The 14,629-nt window shown below is 37.0% G+C and overlaps 1 protein-coding gene and 1 long non-coding RNA gene across 11 annotated transcripts in view; one reads left to right on the top strand and one right to left on the bottom strand.

Moving 5' to 3' along the window:
- Positions 1 to 14,629, bottom strand: part of LOC146394601 (uncharacterized) — a 77,937-nt gene that overhangs the window by 43,073 nt on the left and 20,235 nt on the right. Inside the window, exons 3-4 of one of the 10 annotated variants that reach the window (XR_014835481.1) lie at positions 12,038 to 12,179; positions 7,840 to 9,964 (exon numbers count right to left, since the gene is read on the bottom strand). The exons of the other annotated variants lie outside the window; for them this stretch is intronic. This is a non-coding gene — a long non-coding RNA (uncharacterized LOC146394601). Of the gene's footprint in view, positions 1 to 7,839; positions 9,965 to 12,037; positions 12,180 to 14,629 lie in introns of those variants that run through there. 10 annotated transcript variants of the gene reach the window in all.
- LOC100523296 (putative G antigen family E member 3) lies at positions 25 to 8,490 on the top strand. The gene is made up of 5 exons (XM_085007998.1): positions 25 to 101; positions 1,124 to 1,209; positions 3,543 to 3,651; positions 5,137 to 5,262; positions 8,376 to 8,490. The coding sequence occupies exons 2-5, from the start codon at positions 1,132 to 1,134 to the stop codon at positions 8,396 to 8,398; spliced, it is 336 nt and encodes a 111-aa protein (XP_084864124.1). The 5' UTR covers positions 25 to 101; positions 1,124 to 1,131; the 3' UTR covers positions 8,399 to 8,490.

Raw genomic sequence — 14,629 nt, 5'->3', positions numbered from 1 at the left:
TGTTGCGCATGCGCCTTGCTGTGCACTTTCCGTTGGCAGAGCTGGGCCAGTGTTGGACGTGTTCATCTCTTCTGTTCTTTCTGACTAGTGAAACTCAGCAGGTAGGTCCCCAGACTCGAACTGCCGAGAGTTTAGGGTGTGTGAGCGGATGGCGAGCTAGTGGGTCCAGGTGGTGCGCTCTGGGGCCTCTGAGGAAAGTCCCTGAGGTCGTCGTCCTTTTCCTCGCAGGTTTTGCAGCCTCCATGGCTCTCTTCGGGGTGGCAGGAAAGGGAGGATGGTGGGTGCCGAAGGGCGGGGGGGGGGGTCAGGTGAAGGTGAGGAGAGTCTTGGGGGTCTTCCTTGAGGTTGTCTGGGTCCTGGAGGCCCTGGAACTGCTGACGGCACAGAATCCAGAGTCCACAGTTTCCCACAGCAGGTGGTGGGGCGGGTGGTCAAGGAAAGGCCTAGAAACGGGGAGCGCTGTGAGGTTGTGGCTGCGTCCTGAGATCTGTAGTGTCCCGCGCTGGGTGCCAAGGAAGAAGCGGGCCCTTTAGTCTGTATGCAGACTCGCCTCAGCCATAGACACTAGAAAACAGCCATAGGCAATATGTAAAGTATTGAGGCTTTCTGTGTGTTCCGACATAACTTTAAGGGGAATAAATGGGTCTTGTAAGTGGGAGTGTGACAAAAACAATAGTCACTCAAGTTGTAAATTTCCAGCAGCATTTCACTAAATGTCTTCAGGTGTTCCTGCTGTGGCATGGCAGTTAAGAATCCGACATTATCTCTGCAGCGGCTCAGGTTGAGGCTGAAGCATGGATCCAATTCCTAGCTCGGGAACCTCGATATGCCATGGGTGGGGCAAAAATCTTAAATGTCTTCTATGGGAATCCAGTTGTTAAACCAAACCGCATCTTTTGTCAGGTGCCTTTAAGGTGATTTCACCGCCAACCTGGCAAAGGTCAGTGGTTTTTCAAGTCCTTGTGTCTGGTGTGTACAGAAAGCACATACAATTATACCTACTCTGGAACTTATTTTGAAGCTATTTTCAAAGTAAAAAAAGAATTAAAAGAACATTTAATAATAGAAATGGTATAACTGTCCTCTTAAGTACATTTTCTGAATCACAGTATTCTGTTTTCAGTGTGAAATATGAGTGGGCATGTGAGATCGAGATCCATACCTGAAGGAAGACAAGATGATCAAGAATCTTACCAGCCATATAGCAATGTGAATACCCTTAACACTATTGAACTCTACACTTAAAAATTATTAAGATGGTAAATTTTAGGTTATGTGTATTTTACCACAGTTTCTCTAAGCTTAGTACAAAGCTACCTTAATCAAGACTAGCATTAGAGGTAGACATATGGATCAACAGAATAGAATTGAGAGTCCAAAAAACTCTTATAATTAATTTATTTTCAGTGGGGTGCCAAGACAACTCATTGTTGAAAAGATATCTTTTCAACAAATGGCACTGAGTCAACTGGATATCTACATGCTTTTACATGACATTGGACCTCTAACCACCACACCATATACAAAAATTAACTCAAACTTTATCAAAGACCTATATGTAAGGGTAAAATTATAAAATGCTCACAAGAAAACATAGTAGTAAATCTTCATGACCCTGGATTAGCTGATGGTTTCCTAGATACAATTCCAAAACACAAACAAGGGAAAAAAATACAAATTGGACTTTATCAAAATTAAAAACTTCTGTATGTCAAAAGACACCATCAAGAAAGTGAAAAAACTCACAGAATGAGAGAAAATATTTGCAAATCCTTTGATAATTTACTTACATCAGAATCTACAAAGAACTTTTACAACTCAGAAATAAAGAGACAGGAGTTCCCATTGTGGCTCAGTGGGTTAAGCCACATAGTGTCCATGAGGATGCGGGTTCGATCCTTGGCCTCACTCAGTGGCATGGGTTGCAGATGTGGCTTGGATCTGGTGTTGCTGTGGTGTAGGCCAGCAGTTGCAGCTTCAATTCAACCCCTAGCCTGGGAATTTCCATATGCTGCAGGTGCAGCTGTAAATAAAAAATAAAGAGACAAATAACCCAATTTTTACAAAACAAGCAAAGGATTTAAATTCACCTTTCTCCAAAGAAGATCTACAAATGGCCAGTTAGTATATGTAAAGATGTTCAACATCATTAGCCACTAGGAAAATGAAGTACTGGTACACGAGATCTCAATATGGATAAACCTTGACAATATTATGCTAAGTGAAAGAAGCTGATCACAAACGACTGCATGTTAAACAATTCTATCTATATTAAATGTCCAAAACAAATCCATAGAGACGAAAAAAGTGGACTAGCGGCTTCCAAGGGGCTGGGGTGAGGAGAATGAGGAGTGATTACTAATGGGCATGGGGTTTCTTTTGGGTGACAAAAAATGTTCTGAAATTAGACAGTGATGGTTGTTGTGCACTCTGTGAATACATTAATAATCACTGAATTGTATATTTTGAAATGGTAAATGTTATAGTATGTGGATTATATCTCAATACAGCTATTAATATATATTAAGCTTTTTTAAAAATTTTGAAATGTATTTTTTTCTGGAGATAGTAACTTTTTTTTTTTTTTTTTTTGGCTTTTTGCCTTTTCTAGGGCTGCTCTCATGGCATTTGAAGGTTCCCAGGCTAGGGGTCTGATCGGAGCTGTAGCCACCAGCCTACGCCAGAGCCAAGCAACACGGGATCCGAGCCACATCTACAACCGACACCACAGGTCACGGCAACACCAGATCGTTAACCCACTGAGCAAGGCCAGGGATCGAACCCGCAACCTCATGGTTCCTAGTCGGATTCGTTAACCACTGCGCCAGGACGGGAACTCCGAGATAGTGACTTAATTTAAAAAAAAAAGAATCTTCCCAGCCAGTTGAGCCTGTTGTGAGTGTTTTGATATTTGAGGTTTTTTTTTTTACCAGAAAGTAATATTTTTGAAAATTTTGTACAGCTACTAGAGATACAGCAATAAAAGTTTTCCATGCTGATAAGGGGAATGGAATATTAATCCAGGAAGATTCTTCCTGAAAGAAACATTGATCCAGGAGAATTACATTCTGGGAGTTCCCTGGTGGCTCAATGGGTTAAAGATCCAAAGTTTTCACTGCTGTGGCTCTGGTCGCTGCTTGGTTCAGGTTCAATCCCTAGCCCAGGAACTTCCACATGCCATAAGCAAAGCCAAAACAAAATAAAGAGGATTACATTATGGTGTTGCCTGTGGAAATATGCACTCTGACTTTTTTCTCGTGCTTATTAGCAACAGACTGTATACATCCATCCCAGTGAAGTTTAAAATAGCTTCTAAAGTCCTTGTGGGTAACTTTTCTTGGAGTAAACACCCTGTGGGAAGAGTAACTTCATTAAAAATACGTATATAGAATGTTTTTAAATGTCTTTATACTTATTTATAACTAGATGTGTGTGTGTGTGTGTGTGTATATATATATATATATATATATATATATATATATATATATATTATTGGCATGGATAAATAGAAATCTTTATTTGTGCACACACACAACCCTTAGGCCCAGCAGCCCAGTGATGAGCAACCTCAACAGGAGGAACCACCATCTAAGAGTCAGGACATTACACCTGATCAAGAGAAAGAGGATGGAGGAGCACCTGTGGTTCAAGGTGAAAGGAAGAGGAAGAAGAATGCCTGGGTGGGGCAGGGGTGTATGTGTACATCATGCATTATTACATAACAGGAGGAAAGAAAATAGTAGAAATTTCTAAAAATTAGTTGAAAATGTGAAGAGATTAGAGTTTGCAGCTTCATGCAATCCTTCCCTATTTCTGTGCTTGAAAATACAGTCTTTGATAAATCAGAGGATAATTTTAACTACAAAGTGAACATTATTTCAGTAGTTTAATATTTTTCTTCTTTGAATATTGTGTGGTCTTTTCAGTCAGAAGCATAAGCAACTTTGAATATCATGTGCAGGGTGCCTAGTCAACATATCTTATAATACCTGGGATAAAGCTTATTTGCATAGAGGTGTTAGCCCTATTTATAAATGAGAAAACTGAGGCTCTGGGATTGTGGCTTGCCAAAGAGTACTTGACTCATTAGGACATAGTTCCAAGGCTTGTGTTTTTCCTGCCATCTATGTCGTACAAAAAAACTGAATTGTTTTGTGTAAAATGCTCAATACTCAATTGTGTCTCTATGGTATACTCTTCTGGTATTGGCCCAGGAATAAATAGAGTTCAAAGGAGCAGGACAGAGACTCCAGAAAAGAGTTCAATGAGTGATAGCTACTGTGTCCTTTGACTGATATTTTGGTATGGTCAATTTGGTAAAAGCTGGATAATTCAGGATATTGGCATATAGGTAACTATATCAGTATGGTTTTTAAGTGTCTTTAAAAGGTGTTTAAATAGTTTTATGATTAGGAAAATCAAAGATATCTTAAAATTATCATGAAACAAATTATTTCTTCCAAATATAGTATTTTCATCAAACACTTATGGTCAGTTATTTACATAATTCAGACCATGGATTACTTTAGCCACTCACTAGTAAGAGGTTTCTATGATATGACTGACAACAAAGTTCATGAATTTCTTTCCACTCTTCTTCCTTTATTCTCACTGTAAGACAGAACTGTTGCTCTTTGTCACTAATAATTTGCTGTTATTTTTGATACTTTATTCTAAATGGAACTCATTTATGGATAGTTACATATAGGGCCTTTGCACCTAAGCATAGGTAGTAGTTAATTTTAACAAAATAAGTTTCAGATTACTTCAATAAGGGATGAGTGTCACTATGATAAGATTTTTCACAGACCCACAAATGCACTCAGCTAATCCTCCAGAAAATTACATTTTAGTTGCAATTAAAATCCTATCCACGGTATAAACGTTAGATTTCTTAGATAGCTGATACTCTCTACTTTTAAGACACTATGGTAATAAATAGGAAATGTAGCTGCAGTGTGGTTTAGGTGGTTATTTAAAATAAGGTCTCATAATACAGGAAAACAAAGAGTCCATCTTTCCATCACAATTATTTTTACACTAGCCTACAGGCTTTTATTTCATATATCTAAAAGAACATTATCATTTACTTATTTATATTTAATATTTACTACTTTAATTGATACCTTTTTTAAGGGTCTGACCTGGAAACTGATCTCCAGAAACCAGCTCCAACAAAGACTGAGGGTAGGGGCAGAGATAATCCTGCTGTCAGGGAGGAGATTCCATTATGTTCTGAGCCCATTAGAGTGCTGGAAGGAGGTATGTTATTTATCCACTAAGAGTGCAATTTATGTGGTTTCTGTTTTACAGAATATTATATCTTTAATAATATGGAGATAACATTACTGCTACTTAATATCAGTTTCTATGAAATATGCTGAGGCACTGAAGTAGGTTCTAGTACCAGCTCAAACATAATTTGTGTGGTGTGATTCTGGGAAATTCCTTAACTTCTAAACCCAGGTTTACTCTTATATAGTGACTTCCAATCAAATACAAAATCATTTTCAATGCTGCTTTTTGCATTCTCTGATTATGTTGGATAGAATACAGAGATATTCTGTTTTGCATGATTTGTGTACCATAAAATATCATCTTGAGTCAAATTTTAACATCTGAATTGAGATTTCATTGCTACTAAGGGTAATGAGTCAACACTCTGCTTGATGTTTATTTTTATGAATGGAGACATGGATTCCGGTTCTTAGATTCCATCATATTCTGCGTTCTCTAGCTCTTTAAATCCTTTCATCAATGAAGCCTTAAATGACAGAATAATAAAATGGCAAGAGATAGTCTAGTATCTCGCTTCTGTGGCTGATCAAGTTGAGAGGCTGCATTTTGTCAGTGATGCTCAAAGCAGGTGTAAGTAAGCTTCATATGCAAAGCATGCTCCCTCTTCACATTGTCAGTCTTAATGAACCACCACCATTCCTAAGAAAAATGCAGACACTATGATATAATCACTTCTAACCATATCAAAAGTGGCATATCAGCAGTTTCTGCCTTGGGACATCAGTTGATAGGATTTGAAGTTCAAGAACTACAACCTTAGGAATTCCTGCATAATCAACCTAAATATATTTTACATATGTGTTTTCAAAATTGCTAATCCTTGTAGAAGTTTAAGAGCTTCTGAATTTAAAGGAAAGACTTAATGTTTTATTTTTTTATTTGTTTTTGTCTTTTTAGAGCTGCACCCTTGGCATATGGAAGTTCCCAGGCTAGGGGTCGAAGCGGAGCTGCAACTGCTGGCCTACACCACAGCCACAGCAACGCAGGATCCCTAACCCAAGGACTTGATGTTTAGGTCAGAAATTAACTTTCATTAATCTTTCACTAAACTTTTTTTATTTTACATTGCTAAACCATTCATTAGAATATTTAGATTAGTTTTCAGACTACTTCCAGGAGCCTACTGAGCATGACTAAAATGTCCTCAAAGAAAGATCCTAGCCTTTAAATGGATATGTTATTATATAGATAATTATGGGAGCATCTAATATAAAAGGTAAGATAAAAAAAGAACAACAGAATAAACCTAAGGAAAACAGAAAGAGGTACTTAATAAAAGGTATGGATCCTTGGTAAAAGGAAAAGTAATGCAACTAATAAATCAGAAAGACTACTTTTTGAAAAAATATCTATAGAAGTTCCCACAGTACTGCAACGGAATCGGCAGCTTCTTGGGAGCACTGGGACACAGGTTCAATCCCTAGCCAGGTACAATGGGTTAAGGATGCGGCATTGCCGCAGCTGCAGCTCAGATCTGATCCCTAGCCTGGGAACCCCATCTGCCACAGGACGTCCATAAAAAAGATTTATAAAGCAGATCTGCTAGTTTACATAACCTTGAAGAAAATTGAAAATGCAGAAGTGTACACAATAAGGAATATGAACAAGATGCTAACAGTATTTTATATAATTGAAAGTGAATATATTCTTGAACGCTAATATTTTTAAAATATTGATGAAACAGTTGATATACTAGGAAAACATATATTATTTAAGATATCCCAGTAGAACCTGAATATCTAAACATCACAAATACCATGGGAAAATTTCTAAAATTTATAGGGGTTGTCCCTCAAAAACATTTAGCTAATAAGACAGTATTGTATACTTGAAAGTTGATGAGAGTTATATCTTAAGCATTCTTACCACAAAAAAAGTTAACTCTTTGAGACGATGGATGTTTTAATTACTTATTTTTATCTTGGTAGTCATTCCATAATGTGTGTGTATGTGTATGTCCACATAGATATATGTATATCATCATGTTGTACACTTTAAATATACAGAGTTGTATTTGTCAATTATTCCTCAGTAAATATTTTTTTGAAAAGCGCTTAACTTTTAGAAACAAATGTTTGGCTTGTCTAGGGCCTTTTCTTGCCCTCTCCCTTTCTTTTTCCCTCTCTCCATTTGTTTCTCCCTTCTTTTTGTCAGGCAGTAAGAAATGGTATGTATGTGCTTCACATTTTGATGTCAAAACCGATGCTAATGACTTAAAACTAGTGTGATTGCATACTATACAAATTGGAAGACTTTCAAGTGTTAAAAGGCATTACTCATAATTGCACCAGGACTACAGGTGAAAATGGGGACAAATGGTTACCCTACTTAAACAATCCCATAAGTGTTAAACCAGCCCAAAGAAACATTTTTGCTTCTACACAATAGAGGAAAAAAAGAAATGTAGTACTGGCTTTCTATTTACTTCACTTAAGCAGTAACAAATATGGCTTTACTGTTTTTGCTATCTTATATTCAGAATATTATTTCAAATTGAAGCATTAAAATGATAGGCTTTTGGGGGGGTAGGTCTTTTGGGGGTTTTTTTGTTTTTTTTTTTTAATTTTATGGTTGCACTTGTGGCATATGGAAATTCCCAGGCCAGAGATTGAATCTGAGCCACAGCTGCGACCTACAATGCAGCTGCAGCAACATGGGATCCTTTAACCCATTGCACTGGGTCAGGGATCGAACCCACACCTCTGCAGCAACCCAAGCCACAGCAGTCAGATTCTTAACCCACTACACCATGGTGGGAACTCCTAAATGATAGTTTTTTGTAAACTTCTTTCATTAGGTTTTTCTGTGTGTATTGTTTGGACTTTTAGTAAAAGTATGTGTGATTTTTTTTCCATTTAAAAGTGCATTCCAGTAAGTTCATTTTATTAAATGTATTCTGAACCTGAACATTATTTTTTGTTTCCTTGTACCAATAGAAAGAGTAACGTGTTTAAAAAATATTAGTAAAATATATACTTGGAAGTCTGTCTTATAAAACCAAACCTGTAGTGTCCTTTGTATAGTTTTAATGCAATCTAAATAAAATTCTGCTAAGTAATGTTATGTTTATCTTACAGGTGAAGGGGAGCCACAGGTTTAAACAAAAAACAAGCTGAAGGCATGCAAACTGTTCTTAAGCTGGATATTTGACTATTAAAATTCTCTCAATAAAGTTTCACAACTTTCTCCAAAGAATTTTGCAAATCTTTTGTTAAACTTATTCCTTAGCATTTTATGCTATTGAAAATTATATCAGTTAAAAAAAAGAAAATTATATCATTTTTGAAATTTTATGTTTTGATTGAGCTGGTATATACAGATATATTTGTACATTGGTATTCTCTCCAGCAATCTTGCTAAATATGCTTATCACTTCCAAAAGTTTGTCTAGCTCCTTTCTGACTTCAACATACTCAATCATATCTTCTTTGAATGCTATCAGTTTGTTTCTGCTGTTTTAAATATTATACTTTTTATAATGGAATTAGAAAGGTTTTGACATTTAACCATGTTTACTGTGAAGTAAAGGAAATTCCATTTTAATCCTAGTTTGCTAAGAATGTTTATCTTGAATATATGTTGTCATTCATCAAATACTTTATTGAGATGATCATAGGATTTTTTTTCCTCCACTAATCTGTTAATGTGAATTATGTAGGTAAATTCCTCTGTTTAAACCAACTTTGCACATTACTGGTGTGGGGGCGGGGAATTGGTTACAATATCCTTCTGAATAATCTATGTCCTAATAATTTGTTTAGGATTTTTGTGTGTGTCCTCATGAGTGGCACTAACCTATACTTCTAGTTTATGTACTCTTTCTTCAACTTTGGTATCAAGGTTATGCTAGCTTCATACAATGAATTGGGATATAAAACCTCTTTTTGTTCTCTACAACTGACGTCTGCAAGGCTGTGAGTAATATAGGGCCAGGCTTTCCTGTGATCATTTGTTTCTGGATTGCTTCCCTCTTTTAAGATTGGACTTTACTTAAAAGGCAGAGATAGAAGGAGCAGCTCCAGGTTCCCACCCCTTCAAACTTTGTGAGGTACCCATCTTCCTTGCAAGATACCAGTAATAATGATGTCACTCTCAAAACTACCTGCTCCTGTATCTGTGCTGATAATAATCTTCTGTACACAGAAAGGTAAAAGCCTTTTAACTTGCTAAACTCTATTAACTTGCCTAGATGATTTTGATCTGTGCTGTATGGTCACGAATGGCTCACCAAACTCAAACCTGTGTATAGTTTTGATAATAACGCTATTTACTGAGTTCTTTTATAACAACAGGAATAATAACTCACATTTATAGGGTTTGTGCTTTCACCTACTTCCCTGTGCTAGATTCCATACATATATGACCTCATTTAATCCTCACAAGGCCAGAGAGTATACACAAAATTTATTTCTGATTCCAGTAAGAAGCAAATTGGGGTATTGAAGTCATAAGTTATAAGCACTTGCTCCTTTGCAAAGTAAATATTTCTGAAAATGTTGAATACAGAAGAACTAGTGTACATGATGACTATAGTGGTAATATGATATTTTCATAAAAGCTTAACATATTTTTTCAGTGCTTGCCATAAAGCCTTTGTTCTTCTCTTGAAAGAAATGTTTCCCAAAATGTGGCACACAGACCTCACGTGGTGTTCCAGATGAAATCACTGACAGAAAAAAATTTTTAAAGTTTTAATATAAACATATTTTGCCATGCTATTAAAAATATAACTAGAACACTAAATATATCTACAACCGTTTGTAGGGGGAAAAAAAAGAACTGATGTCATAAGCCCCATGGCAAAATGCCATAACATCTGCAAAAAGTTTGCTTTTCTTCAAAAGTTAAAGGCAGTGAGGGAGAAGCCACAAATCTTTCTCCCTCCACATAAAACTCCATCAGCCTAACAATCACATCTTAAAGTACCTCCAGAGGCTTTGTTCTAGCCTTATACCTTTATTACTGTATACAGTACAAGAATTACATCTCTGAGGCATCATTTACACCCTCACACACCAAAAACTACTTCTACAACAAAGGGCCCTACCCAGAATTCGCTCTGCTCAGGAAATGACAGGGGATTATTATAAGCAGTAGTTGTCCCCCCCACCTTAAGAGGTTTAAAAATCTTTCCAGGTCCAAAAGGACTAAGATTCAAATCTAGTGTGAGACTTAAAGGTAGAGCATCCCATTTTACCACAAAATATATGACAAGCACCTAGGTTGTGAAGCTGCCTGAAAAATGCAGCTCCTAAGAAAAGAAAAATGAACCAGAGAAACTTGCTGAGGCAAAATGACTTATGTCTCATCTGTTCTGTCTCCTTATTAGCTATAGCATGAAACAACTATGGGTTTCAATGCTGGCCCTGACACACACGGTTTGATGGTGACAAAAACGTTTACATACTTTGGATCTGTTTCCCCATTTCTAAAATGAAAATGACAATATTTACACTAAATCATTGCTATGAAGAATAAATAACATGTATGAAGTAGTCATTGCATTGCAAATGGATGTAGTGTATTCTATCTTATTTAAACTTTCAAATATTTTTAATTTCATATGCCTTTACAATTACAAGTGATACTGTTGTTGAATATCAAGTAGGGTATAAGGCTAACTTTTAAAATTAATTTGAGGGAGTTCCCGTCTTAGAGCAGCGGAAACAAATCCAACTAGGAACCATGAGGTTGCGGGTTCAATCCCTGGCCTCGCTCAGTGGGTTAAGGATCTGGCATTGCCACGAGCTGTGATGTAGGTCACAGACGTGGCTTGGATCCCGCGTTGCTGTGGCTATGGTGTAGGACGGCGCCTACAGCCCCAATTAGACCCCTAGCCTGGGAACCTCCATATGCTGTTGGTGCGGCCCTAAAAAGGACAAAAAGACAAAAAAATAAATTTGAGTTCATAAATATATTTTGTTTAGATAAATATACTGATTAAATAGCAGTGTAGCTGGTGTCAGACATGGCATCCACTCTAAAGCTGGTTTGTAAATAAGGCTGCCTTACATCATGGTATGTTCCAAAAACTGCTCCTTGCTGTGTGTGATGTCAAAGAAAATAAGCCAATATTCTGTTCATGCAACTCAACACCAGAGTCTGGCAAGTGGTCAGTCTCTAAGTGGCACTGCAGCCACATGGTGCACTACTGTAGTTGTTAGGTTGACTTGTCATCCTTCCATAGACGACCAGTAGACAATGAGCCCAGAGTATTCAAACAGTTAACTTAGCGCAAAAGCAAGATGACCTTGGTGTCAGTTCCCTTTGTCCCTAGTCCCACAGTTTGACACTGAATCAGAAGTGCTCAATGACAAACATCACAGGTGATGAGTGTCTCTACTGCTAAGGAGCCCACAGCTAAACCGTAAGGCAGTGAGCAGTTCTGTAGTCTACAGCTGTACTCTCAGATGCAGGGTGGGGTGAGTATTGCTCTGCACTCAACTGAAACCAGAAACAGATGAGTTATAACCTTATATCAGCCTCCAGCCAGATAGGGAGGCAAGTGAGAAGCAGTTCCTCGCCATGTTACTGAACTCAGGTTTGGCTGTTCACTGCTCATAGGCCAATACTGGAGAGATGAGTATTGGCAGGAAAAAAAAATGTTGCTTTACTCAGGAGGCTGGTAACCTGGGAAGAAGGTGGACTCATGTCCAAAAGCCAACCCACACTGCCCATCAGGGAGCAAGACCTTTTAAAGGGTGGTTTCACGGAGAGGCAGAAGAAGGGGGATACATACAACATGCACAGTCAGCTCTGACAGTCATCTTGAAATTAGTCATGTGGTGGTCTGATCAGCATCATCTTGATTGTTTTAAGTACAGTTAATCTTCGATTCCAGGGTGGGTTTGTTCCCGTTTTCTTGAGACAAGTTCTCAGAACTGTGTAAGATGAAGCAGCTTATGTCATGGCTACAGTCTAGTCATCATATAGTTAACTTCTACCTGGTAAGGGTTTCAGTATCTGTAAAACAGCTCAAAAGATATGGCTCAGAAGATTATCTATAGCCTTTGAAGAGAAAGTAAAGGTCCTTGACTTTGTTTAATGACTAAACTATTATTACCTGGTTGTATTTGTTTTCCTTTGCTTCTGTGTTTTCTCACTTCTCTGGTTAAATTTATCCTTTGGCTAAAGTTTTTCTACAGACAAAAGTCAGGTAGAGGACATGGGAGTGGGAGTCTGTCCTGGGAAGACCCCATAGATCCTGCTCTGTTACAACCAAGCTGCTTATCTCTCTTTGCTCACAGAGGAATCATAAGGTGTTCTGCCAAGACTCAGTTCAGCCTGCAATCTAGCCTTGCATCTATGCCAGTGGGAACTCCAGTATTTCATTGTTTTTGATACTATTGTGAATGGGACAGTTTTATTTCTTTTTCAGATATTTCATTATCAGTTTATAGAAATGCAACTGATTTCTGTATATTGATTTTATATCCTGTAACTTTACTGAAATCATTGATTAGTTCCAACAAACTTTTGGTTCAGTCTTTGGGATTTGCTGTATACAAAATTATATCATCTGCAAATGGCAACAATTTTACTTCTCCCTTTCTGTTTGGGTACCTTTTATTTCTTTGTCTTGCCTAGTTGCTTTAGCTAGGACTTCCAGTACTATATTTAATAAGACTGGTAAGAGTAGGCATCCTTGACCCTTGAAGAGTGTGTTCCTGATCTTAGAAGAAAAGCTTTCAGTTTTTTCTGTTGAGTATAATGCTAACAGTCATTTTGTGGAATGCAGCCTTTATTATACTGAGGTATGCTACTCCTATTCCCAATCTGTTGAGGCTTTTTATCATGAAAATCTGTTGTATTTTGTCAAATGCTTTCTATGTACCTATTGCAATGATCATGTGATTTTTATCTTTCATACTATTAATTCTATGTGTTGTATTTGTTGACTTGCATATGTGCATCCTAGGAATAAATCCCACCTGGTTGTGGTGTATAATACTTTTAATATGTTTATGAATTCAGTTTGCAAATATTTTTGTAGTTTTCAAATATTTTGTTGAGAATTTTTACATATGTAGTAATCACGGATATTGGTCTATATAGTTTTACTTTCTTGTAGTGTGCTTATCTGGCTTTGGATAATGCCAGCATTTTTGGATAATGCTGGTCATGTAGAATGAGTTTGGAAGTGTTCCCTCCTCTTTGATTTTTTCTCAGAGTTTGAGAAGAATTGACATTAATAATTCTTCTTTAATTGTTTGGTAAAATCCACCAGCAAAGCCGTCTGGTCCTGAGCTTTTTTTGTTGTTGGGAAGTTTTAAATTACTGATTCAATTTCCTAACTTGTTTATTGGTATTTCATATTTTCTGATTCTTCATGATTCGGTATTGATAGCTCATGTGTTTTGTGAATATACTCATGTGTTCTAAGTTACCCTTTGTATTTCTGTGATATCCATTGTTAGTTCTCCTTTTTCATTTCTAATTTTATTGATATGAGTCCTCTCTCTTTTTTGCCTAATAAGCCTGGCTAGGGGTTTATCAATTTTGTTGATCTTTTCAAAGAACCAGCTTTTCGTTTCATTGATCTTTTCTATGGTTTTCTTTGTTTCTATTTCATTGATTTCAGCTCTGATCTTTATGATTTCTTTCCTTCTACTAACTTTAGGCCTTGTCTGTTCTTTTCTCTTGAGCTACTGTAGATGTAAAATTAGTTTATTAGAGCTTTTTCTTATCTCCTGAGGTGGGCTTGTATTGCTTTAAATTTTCCTCTTAGAACGGCTTTTGCTGCATCCCATAAGTTTTGGAGCATTGTATCTTTGTCGTTTGCTTCTAGGTACTCTTTAATTTCCTCTTTGATTTCTTCAGTGATCCATTGGTTGTTTAGTAGCATGTTGTTTAGTCTCCACAGGTTTGTGTTTTTGCATTTTCTTGTTGTTGATTTCCAGTTGTATAGTTTTGTGATAGGAAAAGATGCTTGATAGGATTTCAATTTTCTTAAAGTTACCGAGGTTGGATTTGTAGCCCAGGATGTGATCAATCTTACAGAATGTTCCATGTGCACTTGAGAAGAATGTGTATTGTGTTGCTTTTAGATGGAATGTCCTATAAATATCTACTATGTCTGGATGATCTGTCCATTGCTGTAAGTGGGGTGTTAAAGTTCCCCACTATTATTGTGTTATTGTCAATTGGTCCTTTTACGGTTGTTAGTAGTTGTTAGGCTTATGTATTGTGGTGAACCTATGTTGGCTGCGTAGATATTTAAAATTGTTATATATTCCTAATGGATTGATCCTTTGATCATTATGTAGTGTCCTTCCTTGTCTCGTAAAATATTCTCCATTTTAAAGTCTATTTTGTCTGATATGAGTATTTC

The sequence above is a fragment of the Sus scrofa genome, chromosome X (assembly GCF_054392235.1).
Source record: "Sus scrofa isolate SSC_HxYL_T2T_F1_AM1 chromosome X, Sscrofa_HxYL_maternal_Yorkshire_Landrace_v2.0, whole genome shotgun sequence".
NCBI lineage: Eukaryota > Metazoa > Chordata > Mammalia > Artiodactyla > Suidae > Sus > Sus scrofa.
The sequence above is the reverse complement of the archived record's forward strand: the minus strand, read 5'-3'. Positions and strand labels throughout refer to the sequence as shown.

Excerpts from the sequence above, each read along its gene's own strand:
- LOC100523296 (XM_085007998.1), top strand. The coding sequence starts at position 1,132 with ATGAGTGGGCATGTGAGATCGAGATCCATACCTGAAGGAAGACAAGAT. Across the intron at positions 1,210-3,542 it reads CTTACCAGCCATATAGCAAT|GCCCAGCAGCCCAGTGATGA; the intron begins GTGAATACCCTT and ends CACAACCCTTAG. Across the intron at positions 3,652-5,136 it reads AGGAGCACCTGTGGTTCAAG|GGTCTGACCTGGAAACTGAT; the intron begins GTGAAAGGAAGA and ends ACCTTTTTTAAG.